The following is a 16,944-nucleotide window of genomic DNA, read 5'->3' as shown; positions in this document are numbered from 1 at the left end:
ATTAATGTATTTTATATTTGATTATAATTATATTCTGCATTTTTATAATTTAATTTTAAATTATATATTAAATATATAAATTATATAGTTAATTAAATTATATAAATTATATGAAATATATAATTACATTATATATTTATTATATTTTAAATTATACTTAAATTTTTATAATTTAATTTAATTTTAAATTATGAAATTTTATAATTTTATAATTTAAATATAATAATACGAGTATACTGTTATTAATTATATTAATATTAATAATATATTATTAATGTTATTATATTATATAAATTATATATTATACAAATTATGTAAGTTATATAAATTATATAATTGTATAACTTAGCAAACATTTTAGTATTCTTTGTTTTACGAGCATGATAGGCTGTTATTTTACAGCAAACTCTTGGACATTTTTCTAATATTCAAACATTTTCTCTAGCTGTACTTATTTCACTGCCCACCCACAGTAAATCAGAATGAGTAATATTAGAACTGTGTGTTCAAAGATGCACCAAGAGGGCTGAAAAGCTCACAAGACTCTTCTGTTGCTTGTCCTCATTATTTTGATGCTGAAAGGTTTATCAGTAACCTCCACGTAATAGCTCAAATTGGAGGCATCAGCAGTCCCATCAACCAGGTTAATATTTTCATGGGAAACTTCATAGCGTATGTTATTAAAGTCAGTGATCTGTCAAAAGAAAAACAGAAGGGACATCTACAGATAAGACCACTTCCTTGTAGACAGAGCTATAAAAGACGTTCCATCTCAAATGACACCCCATGAGAATAGCTTCTAATTCTTCACACTGTGGCTCCTGATTTGTGAAATCACCCAATTACGTGTGCCCCATCAAATAAAAATTAGCCTGTCCATCCCATCCAGAGATTCCTGCAGAGACGGGGAGAGGTACCTTCTGCCTCCACACTTCAAGCCTAATGTGGGCACACTGCTTTCTTCAGAAATGTATTTAGCAGTCACTCCCAAACCAACCTTAAAATGAAACCGATTGGATGTCTGATATTCAGCTGTGAAAAGGGTGGTGGCGACATCATTTCCAAACAGAGACGGTGATGGCAATCTTCTCAACTGGGTAGTAAATCCTAGGGGTGGCAAGATATGGGGAGAGAGAAATGGAGACTAACTTTTAGTGTTTTGTTTTGTTTTTGTTTTTGTTTTGAGACGGAGTCTTGCCCTGTGGCCCAGGCTGGAGTGCAAGGCATGATCTCGGCTCACTGCAACCTCCACCTCCCAGGTTCAAACGATTCTCCTGCCTCTGCCTCCCGAGTAGCTGGGATTACAGGCAGCCGCCACCACGCCCAGCTAATTTTTTTTTTTTTTTTTTTTTTTTTTTTTGAGATGGGGTCTCGCTCTGTCGCCCAGGCTGGAGTGCAGTGGTGCAATCTCGGCTCACTGCAAGATCCGCCTCCTGGGTTCACGCCATTCTCCTGCCTCAGACTCTCTGAGTAGCTGAGACTACAGGCGCCCACCAACACGCCCGGCTAATTTTTTGTATTTTTTAGTAGAGACAGGGTTTCACCGTGGTCTTGATCTCCTGACCTCGTGATCCGCCCGCCTCGGCCTCCCAAAGTGCTGGGATTACAAGCGTGAGCCACCGCGCCCAGCCCTAATTTTTGTATTTTTAGCAGAGATGGGGTTTCACTGCATTGGTCAGGCTGGTCTTGAACTCCTGACCTCGTGATCCACCCACATCAGCCTCTCGAAGTGCTGGGATGACAGGCGTGAGCCACCACGCCTGCCTGACTTTTAGGTTTTATTTTATTTTGCAGTTAACGTATCTGGGCCATAAGGAGTTGTTCCCAGGCGCAACATCAGGGCAGTGCTCACCTGTGCTTGTATTTGTATGGCCATTGCTGGCTTCATAGCCCCAGTTCCAGGGGAAGAAGCACCTAGGGACATTGGCATCTGCCACAGGCGACCAGCAGCACTTATATTGCCATCTGCAGATATCCTGTAACAATGACACAGAGTTAGCAGTATATAAACTGAGGGAAGGAAAGTATTATCCATTTATTTATAACCCATTTTATTCCAAGAAGAATTTAAGATAGGTTATAATCACATTCATTAATTTATTTGTTCTTTATTCCTGCATCTATCCAACTGTCCAATATGTATTTATTATCTACCAGACATGGAACTGATAATACAGATAAATAAGACATAGCTTGTGCCTTTAGCAAACTTACTGTCTAGTGGCAAATCCATACAATTAGGAAAGCAATTACATACAGTATGATGATATGAGCGCTCCACCAAGTGTGTCCAGGAGCTGAGGGAACACACGGTCACTGTACCCAGCCTAGTAGGCATGGAGTGGGGTAGGGAGAGCTTCCAGGTAAGTGAAAGTTAAGTCCCGATATGAAGCACCAGGGGAGGTTAGACAGAGGAACAGTATTCCTGGCAGAGAAAGCAGCAGTGCATGACAGACTCAGAAAAACTACACATTTCTTGTGCCAAAAACATTAAGTATGAGAATGAAGCTGGAAATCACATAGTATTTTTACCATGAGCGGGCTGGAAGCCAGTCCAAGAAGTTTGGACTTTCCCATGAGAAAGAGTCATGCAAGTGGCTAACAACACAGGAGAAAAATAAATGCATTTCCAAAAAGTAAGCAAAGTGAAGCTAAGAAAACTAGAGACGATTAAAATAAAACTCGGACAGAGGGTAACGTAGAAATTCACAATGTCTCTACTATGTACAAGGCAAAAACAAATCACACGTGGTTCTTTCTCAGAGTGGTTTGATTATAAATATTCTTTTGGTGTTATTTAGCAAGATTTATTTTGTAAAGATCTTATAATTTTCAGGTTAATTTACATAAAATTATTGTTACCATAAATAAAACAAATGGCAACTGAGACCAATGTGTTAGAATAAACACAGGCATTCACCTTCCTAAATTTACTTGAAATGACAGAATTTACATGAAATGACAGAAATAATTTTAAGAAAAAAATTACAAATCTGTTTTTAAAACAGCAAAATAAAATGCAATGTGGCAGGTCAGAAATTCAATTACAATTGGATTTTTTTTTTTTTTTTTGAGACAGAGTTTTGTTCTTGTTGCCCAGTCTGGAGTGCAATGGTTTGGTCTCGGCTCACTGTAATCTTTGCCTCCTGGGTTCAAGTGATTCTACTGCCTCAGCCTCCCAAGTAGCTAGGATTACAGGCTCCCACCACCATACCTGGCTAATTTTGTATTTTTAGTAGAGACATAGTTTCACCATGTTGGCCAGGCTAGTCTGGAACTCCTGACCTCAGGTGATCCACCCACCTCAGCCTCCCAAAGTGCTGGGATTACAGGCGTGAGCCACGGTGCCTGGCCTACAATTGAATTTCAATTACAATTACAACTACAATTGAAACTCAATTACAATTCAAGGTGAGATTTAGGTGGGGACACAGAGTCAAACCATGTCATTCTGCACCTGGCCTCTCTCAAATCTCATGGCCTCACGTTTCAAAATGTAATCATGCTCTTCCAATAGTCCCTTAACGTTTTAACTCATTCCAGCATTAATCCAAAAGTACAAGCCCAAAGTGTCATCTGAGACAAGGCAAGTCCCTTAATGTTTTAACTCATTCCAGCATTAATCCAAAAGTACAAGTCCAAAGTCTCATCTGAGACAAGGCAAGTCTCTTTAGCGTATGCGTCTGTAAAATCAAAAGCAAGTTAGTTACTTCCTAGATACAATGGGGTACAAGCATTGGGTAAATATACCCATTCCAAATGGGAGAAATTGGTCAAAATGAAGGGGCTACAGGCCCCATGCAAGTCTGAAATCCAATGAGGCTGTCAAATCCTAAAGCTCTGAAATAATCTCCTTTGACTCCATGTCTCACATCCAGGTCATGCTGATGTGAGAGGTGGGCTCCCACAGCCTTGAACAGCTCTGCCTCTGTGGTTCTGCAGGTACAGCCACTCTCTCGGGTGTTTTCATGGGCTGGCATTGAGTGTCTGTGGCTTTTCCGGGCATGCAGTGCAAGCCGTCAGTGGATCTCCCATTCTGGGGGCTGGAGGACAGTGGCCCTCTTCTCACAACTTCACTAGGCTGCGCCCCAGTGGGGACTCTGTGTCGGGGCTCTGACCCCACATTTCCCTTCCACACTGCCCTAGCAGAGGATCTCCATAAGGACTCCACCTATGCAGAAAACTTGTGCCTGGCCATCCAGGCGTTTCCATAAATCCTCTGAAATCTAGGTGGAGGTTCCTATACCTCGATTCTTGACTTCTATGCACCCATAGGCTCAACACCATGTAGAAGCAGCCAAGACTTGGGGCTTATACACTCTGAAGCCATGGCCAGAGCTGTACCTTGGCCCCTTATAGCCATGCCTGGAGCTGCTGGGACACAGGACACCAAGTCCCTAGGCTGCACAGAGCAGAGGAGGCCCTGGGCCCTGCCCATGAAATCATTTTTCTGTCCTAGGCCTCCTGGCCTGTGATGGGAGGGACTGCTCTGAAGACCTCTGATGCCCTGGAGCCATTTTTCCCATTGTCTTGGCAATTAACATTTGACTCCTTGTTACTTATGCAAATTTCTGCAGCTGGCTTGAATTTCTCCTCAGAGAATGGATTTTTCTTTTCTATTGCATCATCAGGCTGCAAATTTTCTGAACTTTTATACTCTGCTTCCCTTTTAAACATAAGTTCCAATTCCAAACCATATCTTTGTGAATACATAAGCTGAATGCCTTTAACAGCACCCAAGTTACCTCTTGAACACTTTGCTGCTTAGAAATTTCTTCTGCCAGATACCCTAAATCATCTCTCTCAAGTTCAAAGTTCCACAGATCTCTAGGGCAGGGGTAAAATGCCACCAGTCTCTTTGCTAAAACATAGCAAGAGTCGCCTTTATTGCAGTTCCCAACAAGTTCCTCATCTCCATCTGAGAAACGCCATTCGACAAGTCTCAAGGAAGTTCCAAACTTTCCCACATCTTCCTGTCCTCTTCTGAGCCTTTCAAACTGTTCCAACCTCAGCCTGTTACCCAATTCCAAAGTCGCTTCCACATTTTCAGGAGTCTTTACAGCAGCACCCCACTACCTGGTACCAATTTACTGTATTAGTCAGTTCTCATGCTGCTAATAAAGACATACCCAAGACTGTGTAATTTATAAAGGAAAGACATTTAATGGACTCACAGTTCCACATGGCGGGGGAGGCCTCACAATCATGGTGGAAGATGAAGGAAGTGCAAAGGGAAGTCTTACATGGCGGCAGGCAAGAGAGCTTGTGCAGGGGAACTCCCCTTTATAAAACCATCAGATCTCATGAGACTTATTCACTACCATAAGAACAGTATGGGGGAAACCGCACCATGATTCAATTATCTCCACCTGGCCCACCCTTGACACGTTGGGAGTATTAAAATTCAAGGTGAGATTTGGCTGGGGACACAGGGTCTAACCATATCACTTCCATTAAAAAAAAAACAGTGAGGAATGTGTAATGTTAAGATTTAGAACAACAAGATTTAAAGCTCCTTAATATTTAAACTGAATTACAAAACAATGAAAGAGAAGTGTTATGAAAAAACTTTAAAAATCAAATTTAATTATCCCAGAAAATAATATAAAAAAATAAAGAAATGGAAAATATGAAAGAAAGAGTAGGTGAAGTGACTGACAGACTCAGATAGCAGCACTCAACTAAGAAGACTCCAGAAAGAGAAGGAGAAGACAAATGAGGGAAAGAAAAGCAAATAAAATATCATGGATCATGAACAACTCAATGTACAACCCAAGACACTGGAAAAGTACAAAATACACCCACAAAAAGTGTGTAAAATAATAAAAACTAAAGCAGTAATTACAAAGAAGCAAGTAACTACATTCATCAACTCAAAACATCCATTGAGTGCCTGCTCTGTTTAAAGAATTCTTCCAGATTCCAGTGGCACAGGGTTGTCAGCAAGGACAGGAAGACAGATACCACCATTAATCAAATCCAGCTTGTTTCCACCACTGATTTGCAGTGTCATTTTTATTATAAACTAAATTTAAGTGCATACATATAAGCATGTGAATATGATTTTGGGACTTCTTATATTCAAATGGCTTATATGTCAATTCCTGTTATAACTCCACACTGATATTACTATAGTGTGAGGATAAGTTTTGTTATTAGTCTGGCAAATCAATCAATCTAAGAGTTTTTTTGGAAAGATCAAGGAAATAGAAATACCTTATCAAGTCTTATTTTGACAAAAAAGGGAAACAAACAGGGCTTAAAACAAAAATGAAAAATGACAACAGATATAAAGAATGAGTAAGAATCATGAGAAAACTTATTCATAACAAATATTAGCCAATGAATGTGAAACTCTAAATTAAATAAATCTTTACACAGTAAAAGTTTAAATAATCAAAATTGTCTGAGATAGAAAATCCGAAATGACCAGTAACCATGAAAAATTGTGAAAGATAGTTAAGAATCTTTCCCTAAAAAAAAAAAAAAAAGCCCAAATGATTTGAGGAATAAAATATCCTCATATTATATATATTGTATTTTCAGAATATAGTAAAAGGTGGAAAGTTTCCTAATTCATTTTATGAAACTAGAATAGTTCTAGTAACAAACTGAAAAAGGACAGCCCAAATAAGCAAGTAAACAAAAATATATAGGCCCATTTCACTTAAAAAACATAGATGTGCAAAATATCAATAAAATATTAGCAATTTGAATTCATTCATATATTAAAAGAATTAATACACAATATATGAATAGGTCTTATTAAGCAAAAGTGAGAATGGTTCCAAATTAAGAAATATTTTAATGTAATTCACAACACTGACAAAAGAAAATCATATGATAATCTCAACGGAAGCAACCTATTTTAAAAATATAATGTGGTAAATCCAAATGCCTTAAATTTAAAAAGCGAGTTGGAAAAATATATAGTATAATCAAATTTTTGTTAAAACTAAATAAATATATACATACAAAAGCTTATAAAGATCAAGAGAAGGATATACACTAAGCCATTGATTTGATTCTGGGTAACTCTGGAGGGGGTAATTTGGAGATAGACAGGAAATATTAATACTTTCTCATTTCATTCTGTACATAACTATAATGTCTGAATCTTTCCTGTTAAAGGACTGTGTTCAGTGTGGATTGTGACACCAGAAACAAGAATATGTCACAACACTACTCATTTGAAAAAGGCATAATGCTGACAAGTATTTCAGATGCTAACATCTGATGTCATTTTCCTGAAAAGCCACAGTGTAAATATAACTTAAGTCAGTGCTTCATACCTATTATAAACAAAGTAATTATAACCATACAATCTTTTTAAATGTACTTATTAACTCTCCATAAATCTAATTGACATTCCCGTCTCATTGTCTTCAGACAACAAAAAAGGCTGGAAGGAATCACTGAAGAAAGAATTTGGGGGTCTGGGTGGCCTGTAGATAATTGATTTTCCTAAGGCAGACATTAAGTAGCTCTGCTCCCTCTGAAACTGGGGTCAGTGTAATTCAAAAGGTCAGTTTCATTGTCATAAATTGTTTCAAAGTCCACAGACCTCTATAAAAAGCAATAAACATTTACGTAAGTGGTCTGCTGTAACATCCCTACTTCAGTTTTCAACCATTACCAATATCCCAGACCCCAAATTGTCTAGCATAACTTCCATTTGATGCAGGGATTTCTTCAACAGAGTCTCTGATAGATGCTGAAAATCTGTAAATGATATGTAACCAACTTCTTCCAAAACCAGGAAATTCCTCTTCTATAATTAGTATTTTATTGCAATGTTATTTATTATGTTTAGTTAAAATCAGTCTCCAGGAAGTTCCATTTTCTAAAACCTACTATAGCTGCATGTGGTCTTTCAGATAAACTGTCTCAACCTATATTGACAATTTAAAAAGAAAAGAGAATCTTGTAACCTATGAGTTAAAAGACATGGAAGAAAATGGAATGTACATTGGAAAAACTTCCAACTGTTATTATTTGCAGGTAACATTATCATATCAGAAAAAAATAAGAGTCTACAAACTAGGACAATTAATAAGTAAATTTAAGATTTCTGGTTACAAGATCAGTATTCAAAAATCAACTTTTAATCTATATATCAACAACAGAGAAACAGAAAATTAAAATTTAAGAATAAGACTTGAATAGAATCAAATAGGAAAAAAGTAGCAAAACCATGTGCAAAAGCTCTATATCAAAAATTTCAAAACTAAAATCTCAGTACATAGAAAGATATATACCATGTTTAGGAATTGAAATATTCACCCTTGTAAAGATGGTAATTTTCCCAAATTTAACCTGTAAATTTTATGTAATCACAATAAAATTTCTAGTAAGTTTTGTGAGAAAACTGGCAGGCTCGTATGAGAGACATTAAAATTAAAATGTATTCAGAAACCTAAAGGGCAAAGAATAAGCTAGGCAATCTTGAAGAAAAGTAAGAATGATTTGGAGGACTTCTACAGCCACACATTAAGACCTATCATAAAGCAATAGTAATTAAGGCTGTATAGTATTGGCAAAAGAACAAACTAATAACTCAACAAAATACATTCCAGAAGCAGATCCATACCTATAAAGACATAATTTACAGGAAAGATGTCACTAAAATGGAGAGGGAAAAAGATGGGCAGTTCAATAAGTGGTGATGGATTGATTAAAAATTCAAGAAAAAAAGTTTCTGGGCCAGGTGTGGTGGCTTACACCTGTAATCCCAGCACTTTGGGAGGCTGAGGTGGGCGGATCACGAGGTCAGAAGTTCGAGACCAGCCTGACCAAAATGGTGAAACCCCCATCTCTACTAAAAATACAAAAAAACTAGCCAGGCATGATAGTGGGTGCCTGTAATCCCAGCTACTCAGGAAGCTGAGGTGTGAGAATCACCTGAACCTGGGAGGTGGAGGTTGCAGTGAGCCAAGATCGCGCCTCTGCACTCCAGCCTGGGAGACAGAGCAAGACTCCGACTCAAAAAAAAGTTTCTGGACTCTTAACTGATACCATATACAAAAATCAGTACTATATTCATAAAAGATCTAAATTTGAAAGATAAAACAATAATGCTTTTAAGGGAAAGATAGTAATATATTTTTCTGACCTTGGAGTAGGCAAGAATTACTAAATAGAATATGAAATGAACCAACCATTGAAAAAGTGATAAAGTGAACTATTTTAAAATTATGAACTATTTGTCATCAACAGTCGCCATTAAGAGAGTTAAAAGACAAACCATAGAGTAAGATATGTATCTAACAAAGGATTTGTATCCAGAATACACAAAAAACTACTACAAAGCAATAAAAAAAGATGAACAGTTCAGTAGAAAAAGGCAAAAAAAATTAAAAAGTCATTTCATAAATATGATTACCAACTAGCCAATAAGCATTTCTAAAGATATTTAACCTTATTAGTCATGAGAAACATGAAAATTAAAACCATAGAATGGTTAAATTGAAAAAGGAGAAAACGCCAAGCGTTGATTAGGATGTGGAGCAAATGAACTCCTATATACTCCTAAAAGAAATGCAAATTGATACAAATACTTTGAAAAATGATTTTGCAGTGTCAGCTAAAGTTAAACATGTACATATCCTATAGACTGAAAGTTCCATCCTTAGGTATAGAGCCAATAAAAATTCTTCTAACTGTTCACCCGAAGATACCCAAAAATTTGATGCAAATTTTCTTGAATCATGCTGTTCATAGCAGCATGGTTCAAAAAAAAAATCTCTAGATGAAAACTCACAAATGCCTATCAAGAGTAGGGTGGTTACAGCAAAAAAAAAAAAAAAAAAAGAATATAACTATACCTAACAATAGGCTAAATCTCATAAAAATAATTTTGGGGTTGGGCGCAGTGGCTCACCCCTGTAATTCCAGCACTTTGGGAGGCCGAAGGGGGTGGATCACAAGGTCAAGAGACTATCCTGGCCAATATGGTGAAACCCCGTCTCTACTAAAAATACAAAAATTAGCTGGGCATGGTGGTGCACGCCTGTAGTCCCAGCTACTCAGAAGGCTGAGGCAGGAGAATTGCTTGAACCGGGGAGGCAGAGGTTGCTGTGAGCCAAGATCGCCCCAGTGCACTGCAGTCTGGCGACAGAGCGAGATTCCATCCAACAACAACAACAAAAAGACATACTTAATATAACTTGAAGTTTATAAGTTTGAAAATGTGGATGAAGTGGACAACATCCTACTATATGCCAAGGGAAGAATGGTTAAACTATGGCATACTCATATAATGGAATATCACTCAATGGTACAAAGAATTATCTAATATTTGCAACAATAAAGATGAATCTCAAAAGTGTGCTGAATGAAAGAGGCTTTACACTACACTATATGATTCCATTCATATGAAGTTCTGCAACAAGCAAAAGTAAAGTAAGGTGGAGATAAATCATATCAGTGATTACCTGTGAAGGGGTAAAAGTCGGAATAACTATTGGGAAATGTCATAAGATAACTTTCTGTAGTGATGGTAACATTCTGTATCTTTGGGTATAGAATGATTTGGCTTACACGTGTGTAGTCATTTGCCATAATTCAACAAATATGTGCCAAAGAATTGTGCAAAATATATTAATAACAACTCTTTGTATTTGCGTTGTATATAAGTGTAATATCTGAAGATAAATAACTATAGTCAAACTTTGGACTGTAGCTAATAATATACATGGTGAGAAATTTATGAAAAAGTGAACTGGTTTCTAGAACTTACTTTCAAATGCATAGAAATCAGATAGATTAATAGATGAATGAAGTGTGGGATAAGTGATAAATATGAGAAAGCAAAGTAAAATATTAATGGTGAAATTTAAGTGGTAGGTAATGGGTATTATTGTAAACTTGTTTGAAAAGTTCAATACTAAGTTGTTGGAAAAAATCCATTTTCCATTTCTGTTAAAAAAAAGTTAAAATAAGAATAGAAAGATGGTTCCTAACATATATCAATAAAGTAATTCTCTTAATAGCTAACTTTGTGCTTGATACTTTGCCCACGAATTTCCATTAAAGTCAAGCATAAAATAAGGGTTGCCAACCATCATCAGTTTAATTATATTATTCTGGAAGAAATAGACAATACGATTAGACATATGGATGTATAAGATAATATTAATACAAAGAAAAATTATCCTTATTTTCCTATAATATAATTCTATACTTAATATCCAGAGAAGGGACTACAAAACATTTTTTATAAACAATAAGAGATTTAACTTGATCAATTATATAATAAATAGAATATAAATATACTGTATACACATAATATAAATTAAAAATAATAAATATAAAAATAAAATAATAGTAAGAAAAGAAGCATTATAATAAAAGAAGCACAACTCACAAAATATAATGGATTATATTTACAGTAGAAACCAAGGAAGTGAAATACCTAGGGAAAATATCATAATTCACATGCAATAAAACATACAAGAGAAACATAAAACTCAGTTAAGAAATAAATATATATATATATGGGCCAGGTATGGTGGCTCACACCTGTAAACCCAGCATTTTGGGAGGCCGAGGCAGGTGGATCATCTGGGGTCAGGAGTTCGAGGCCTCCTGGCCAACACGGTGAAACTCTGCCTCTACTAAAAATACAAAATTTAGCTGGGTGTGGTGGTGGGCGCCTCTAATCCCAGCTACTCGGGAGGCTGAGGCACAAGAATTGCTTGAACCTGGGGGGCAGAGGTTGCAGTGAGCCAAGATCCGCGCCAGTGCACTCCAGCCAGGCGACAAAGTGAGACTCTGTCTCAAAAAAAAAGAAAAGAAAGAAATATATGTATATATGAAAAGAACTGAAATGGAGATACTTTCTATGTTTTTGTAACAAGAAGATTCAAAACTATCAAAATGTCAATATTGTTTAAAATTTAACCTAAAATTCAATATTGTCCTAATTAATATCTCAAGAAGATATAGAATTTAGAATATGGGGCCAAGAAATAAAATTTAAATATATAAATACATACAACCTTTGTGAAAAAGTCCTAAGTCACAACTAATCAGGGTTCAAGTAGCTGATATTTTATGGAAGCTACTCAGGGAGAAAACCTGTGTTCTTTAGCACATATTCATTGGGACCTCTATTACCAATAACGTAATCCAGAGGGCTCTTGTAACAAGTTGCCTGAGTTCCGTAAGTGACTCAGCCAGTGACTCAGGTAAATGCTAATCTATTTTCTATCACTATGGATTTCCCTATTTGCATGTGCTTAATGGCCTCTATTCTCAAAGAATACATAGTCTAGCCCACAAACATTTAACCTTTCTACCACAATCCTTGGAATCACACCTAAGGTACACTTAGTAACACCTGTAATCGCCCTCCACCTTGGACTTTATAATCCACAGATTAAGATTCTTGTTAGCTTCTCCTACTCTTCCTTTTTCTCAACCCTGCTTCCCTCATGATCTTAATACTGTTATTTCAATAAGGTAAGAAAGAAAGAACTTGAAACAAATCAGAGGCCCAGAAGCCATGCCACCCCTGCCCTTTCCCCACTTCACATATTCATTTCTTTTCAATAACACCCCATAGGCCACAAAAAGGGACCTTATTTCTCTGACCTCGGTCACCTCCTGGTCAGGTGTGCAGTCTATCCTTTCCGATTGGGGAATCTCTGGGCACTCTGGAGTAAATGAAGTATCTGCATAGGAATTAAAGGATAAAGTTGAAAATGTGTAGTGTAATCACAGCTCCAGGAAGGAAGCCAGCAAAGTTACAAACTTTCGGCCAATTCTCCACACAACAGATCACCGGTAGCTGGTATCTACATTTGCATACAATGTTTAACACTTCTCCAAGCTGGTATCTATATTTGCATATGATGTTTAACACTTCTCCAAGGTTAAACACGTTTATTTCTACTTTGTTTGCTTTTTAAACATATACAATTTATATACCACAAAATTCATCCTCTTAAAGTATATGTCAATGGTTTTTAGTTATGAAGTTGTACAACCTATGACCACTGTCGAATTCCAGAACAATTTCATCACTCCAAAAAGAAAAAACATACACAGTAGCAGTTATTTTCTATTCCCCTGTTCTCCTAATCCCTGGCAAACACTCATCTATTTTCTATCACTACGGATTTGCCTATTCTGAACATTTTCTATAAAAAGAATCATAAAATTTGTGGCCTTTTGTGCTTGGCTCCTTTCACTTGGGGTAAGGTTTTGCAGGTTAATCCATGTTGTAGTATGTATCCGTGCTTCATTGCTTTTAATGGCTGAATCACATTTTTTTTGTGTGGATAGACCACATTCTGTCTCTCTATTCATCGGTTCATGTACATTTGAGTTGTTTCTACTTTTGGACCATTATATACAATCCTGCTATGAACATTCGCATAAGTTTCTCTGTGAGCTATGTTTTCAGTTTTCTTGGTTATATACCTAGAAGTGGAATTGTTAGGTCATGTGGTTAACTCTATCTGTAGCTTTTCGAGGAACTGACAAAGTTTTCCAAAGTAACCACACCATTTTAGCCATGTAGAAGCCAGTTTCTCTGTAACCTCAACAACACTTGTTTTTATCTGTTTTTAATTATAGTCATCATCGTGGGTGTGAAAGTGGTATGTTATTGTTTTGATTTGCGTTTCCCAAATAACCGATGATGTTGAATACACTTTCATGGGTTTAGTGGCCATTTATAGATTTCCTTGGGAGAAATGTCTATTTAAATGTTTTACTCATTTAGAAACCTTTTTCTAAAAAATTTGGATTTGTAGTATTTCTTTATACATCCTAAGAGAATATGTTCTCTTATATTCCAATGTACTATCTTAGGATGTCAAAAGACATATATTTGCAAATGATGTATCTGATAAAGGCCTAACATCGGATACGTCATCTGCAGATATGTTCCCTGAATCTGTGGATTGTTTTTCACATTCTTGATAGTTTTCTTCAAAGTGTGCTTCAAAGCACAAAGTTTTTTTCAATTTTGATGAAGTCCAATTTGCCTATTTTTTTCTTTGGTTGCTGTGCTTTGGGTATCATCTAAGAAACTGTTATCTAATCCAAGGTCACAGACATTTTTATTTACATTTTCTTAGAGTTTTATAGTTTTGGCTCTTATATTTAGGTCTTTGATCAATTATGAGTTAATGTTTATATATGTTGTCAGGTAGGGATCCAACATTATTTTTTTTTTGTTACCAGGGAAGCCCTGAATAAATAGCTGGGAAAGTCTTTTTTCTTACTGTTTTTTCTTTAGTTTCTTATTTATAGGCACAGCTGCTTAAAGACACCAGACGGCTCAGGCTACACATCAGGAAGACATTATTGGCCCCATTGGAAATATACATCTTCACTTTAGGCTTTATCAACTTTGTGGAATCTTCTCCCCATAACAACAGCAGAAGTAGGACTGGTTCATGGACTCCATGAACCATCTAAAATCCAGAATTTTATCAGAATTTGGAGGAAACAGTTACCGTGGGTGTTAGCAGGTGCCCTTTAATGCTTTCGTTTTGATTCAAAACAAAGCCCCCAAATATATTCACTATCACTATCTTTATGGCTCTACATTTGTTTGTGTACATATGTATACATTGCAATAAAAATTTGTCTTAAAACTGGATTCCTGCAATATGCAACAACATGGATGAACCTTGAAGACATTATGCAAAGTGAATTAAGCCAGTCACAAAAGGACAAGTACTCTGGGAGTCCACTTACATAAATTATCTAAAATAGTCAAACTCATAGAAGCAAAGAAGAGAACGGTAGTTGTCAGGAGTTGGGGGAACAGGGAATGCGGAGTTGCTAATCCCCATGTATAACATTTCAGTTATGCAAGATGAATAAGTTCCAGAAATCTGATGTGCAACATTGTTTCAATAGATAACAATACTGTATTATACACTTAAAAATCCAGTAAGAGGGTAGATGTTATGTTCTGTTCTTACCACAATAAAAACAAATTGATTTTAAAGCCTCCCTTTCAACCCATGGAAATACATCTTCAAGGAGAAAAAAAACCAGAGAAAAGTTCAGTATGTAAGACAGTTAAAAGCAGAACTACTCTGCATAAATCAGAATGTGGTTTAGGGTGAATGCAGGTGTGAAGATCTAGTTTTATATCAAATAAAATAAACCAATTATTCATATACACTGGATAGCAATCTCAGGAGACTTGTTACCCAAAAAATGTTTTATAGGGGAGAAGTAGGAATAAGCTCAAAATGGCTTATATCAATGGTTTTCAGATCATCTTTCAAAGTTGTAATAGTTCCTAGAAAGTGTCTTAATGTTTACTGCGAAGAGAGGTGAAAAGAGATGGAGCAGGTAGGGTTCTACTATCAGGACAGCTTCTTTTCACTGTAGGCTCAATTCACATCTGTAAAGTGAGCTTGTCAAGCAGAACAAAGCCCAAATTCAGCTTTAACTGAAAATACATTTTTGAATTACACACATTTTATTATTTAAAGTATAATATGTACATGAAAGAGAAGGCATTCTGTTTGATGCTTCTGGGTGCCTGAGAGAGAGAGAGAGAGAGAGAGAGAGCGAGAGACAGACAGACAAAACAGTTTCAAAGGCACATATGAAGAAACTATAGCTATGTATGTTGGTATAACCAGGCCAACTTAATCATCCCACCACCTCCCTGTAACCTTGGTTTCCTTTTCCATAATATAATGGGGCTGGGCACTGTTAGCTTAACAGTCCCTTCTCATTGAAGGCAGTACGACTTCATGACTCTGGGTTGAAGGGCAGGCATCTGGTGAGCCTAATTTTGCATCTTGTTAAAATTGCACCAAATGGGGCTTGGCAGACCCTAAATATCACTAGCATTCAGGGTTTCAGTGCAGAAAAAGAACACTTATCTTTTGGAGTTGAACTTAAACTAATCATGGATGTGAATTTTGAATACTGCAATGTAGTGGCATATTGAAAAGTAAAAGAACAAAATAACCTCTTTGGCATTTAGAGGGGACTTCCTTTACCCAGCCTTCCAACCCACAAGCATCTCCTTTACCTGAAGTTTCCTCCAACACAAGAAGCAGCAAGAGGATGTCTATGGCCACCACAATTATGCAGAAGATGATCAGAAGGACTTCCAATACACTGAGCTTCCTCGCCATCTAGATAGACACAGATAATTGGGTTAAAACAAATCACAAGGCCCCACCAATCTAAGAGGATACATAATCATTGTATCCAAACGTGGAATTGTTTGCAAGATGACCTTGATTATCAGCATCCTCTTTACATAATCTAAAGAATATTTGTTTCCACTTATCAGTGTCCCTAATTAACTCTAGCTTTACCTCCAACACCTGTAGAGCTCTTGCCTTTTTTGCATGTAGAGGAATTGAGGATTGTCCAAGGAAAAGTACATCAGACATGAAGAACTGAAGGGAAAATGTTGTGGAATAACACACAGAAGAGAGATGAGGGGCTGAGGTAGTTCACAAAACCCTTTAGATGTCACTTTGATCTTCACATCCACCTAATGTAGTAGACAGGAAGGTATGCTCAGGGAGAGAGAAAATAGCAAAACTTGAATCTAAGTCTTCCTCTTTCAACTGCCCTGGGCATGATGCTGAAGCCACTGTTTAGACTGTTTAAACGTCACTGACACGCTCAAGGATCTGGTAACAAAAATGACCCTGATACCCAGCATAAGGCTTGCTGGTATGTTCACACCACACAACTCACATAAATTTGGTGGCTCCCAGTAACCCCGAAGATAATTTATTGACCCAAGATTTAAAATATTTTCTATATTGGAGGATGTACTGAACTGGGAATCAAAGGGCTTGAATTCTTGTCCTGATTTTCTTACTAACAGATGGGCTATTTACCTATTTGGACCTGTATTTCTTCATCCACAAAAATGAGATCAGACACTGGATGTGTTCTCATTTTTCTGCTCTAATTTTAGTAAATCTAACATTATTACAT

General features: G+C 36.7%; 1 protein-coding gene across 1 annotated transcript in view; it reads right to left on the bottom strand.

Moving 5' to 3' along the window:
* Positions 1-16,121, bottom strand: part of LOC116814442 (probable maltase-glucoamylase 2) — a 107,155-nt gene extending 91,034 nt beyond the window's left edge. Inside the window, exons 1-5 of the mRNA XM_032761983.2 lie at positions 16,016-16,121; positions 12,595-12,674; positions 1,853-1,976; positions 998-1,107; positions 540-694 (exon numbers count right to left, since the gene is read on the bottom strand). Of these exons, the coding sequence (XP_032617874.1) occupies positions 540-694; positions 998-1,107; positions 1,853-1,976; positions 12,595-12,674; positions 16,016-16,121 (575 nt within the window). The remainder of the gene's footprint in view (positions 1-539; positions 695-997; positions 1,108-1,852; positions 1,977-12,594; positions 12,675-16,015) is intronic.
* Positions 16,122-16,944: the final 823 nt, after the last annotated feature.

The sequence above is a fragment of the Hylobates moloch genome, unplaced genomic scaffold (assembly GCF_009828535.3).
Source record: "Hylobates moloch isolate HMO894 unplaced genomic scaffold, HMol_V3 SCAFFOLD_1, whole genome shotgun sequence".
NCBI lineage: Eukaryota > Metazoa > Chordata > Mammalia > Primates > Hylobatidae > Hylobates > Hylobates moloch.
Note: the sequence above shows the minus strand (reverse complement) of the source record. Positions and strands in the feature narration are given on the sequence as shown.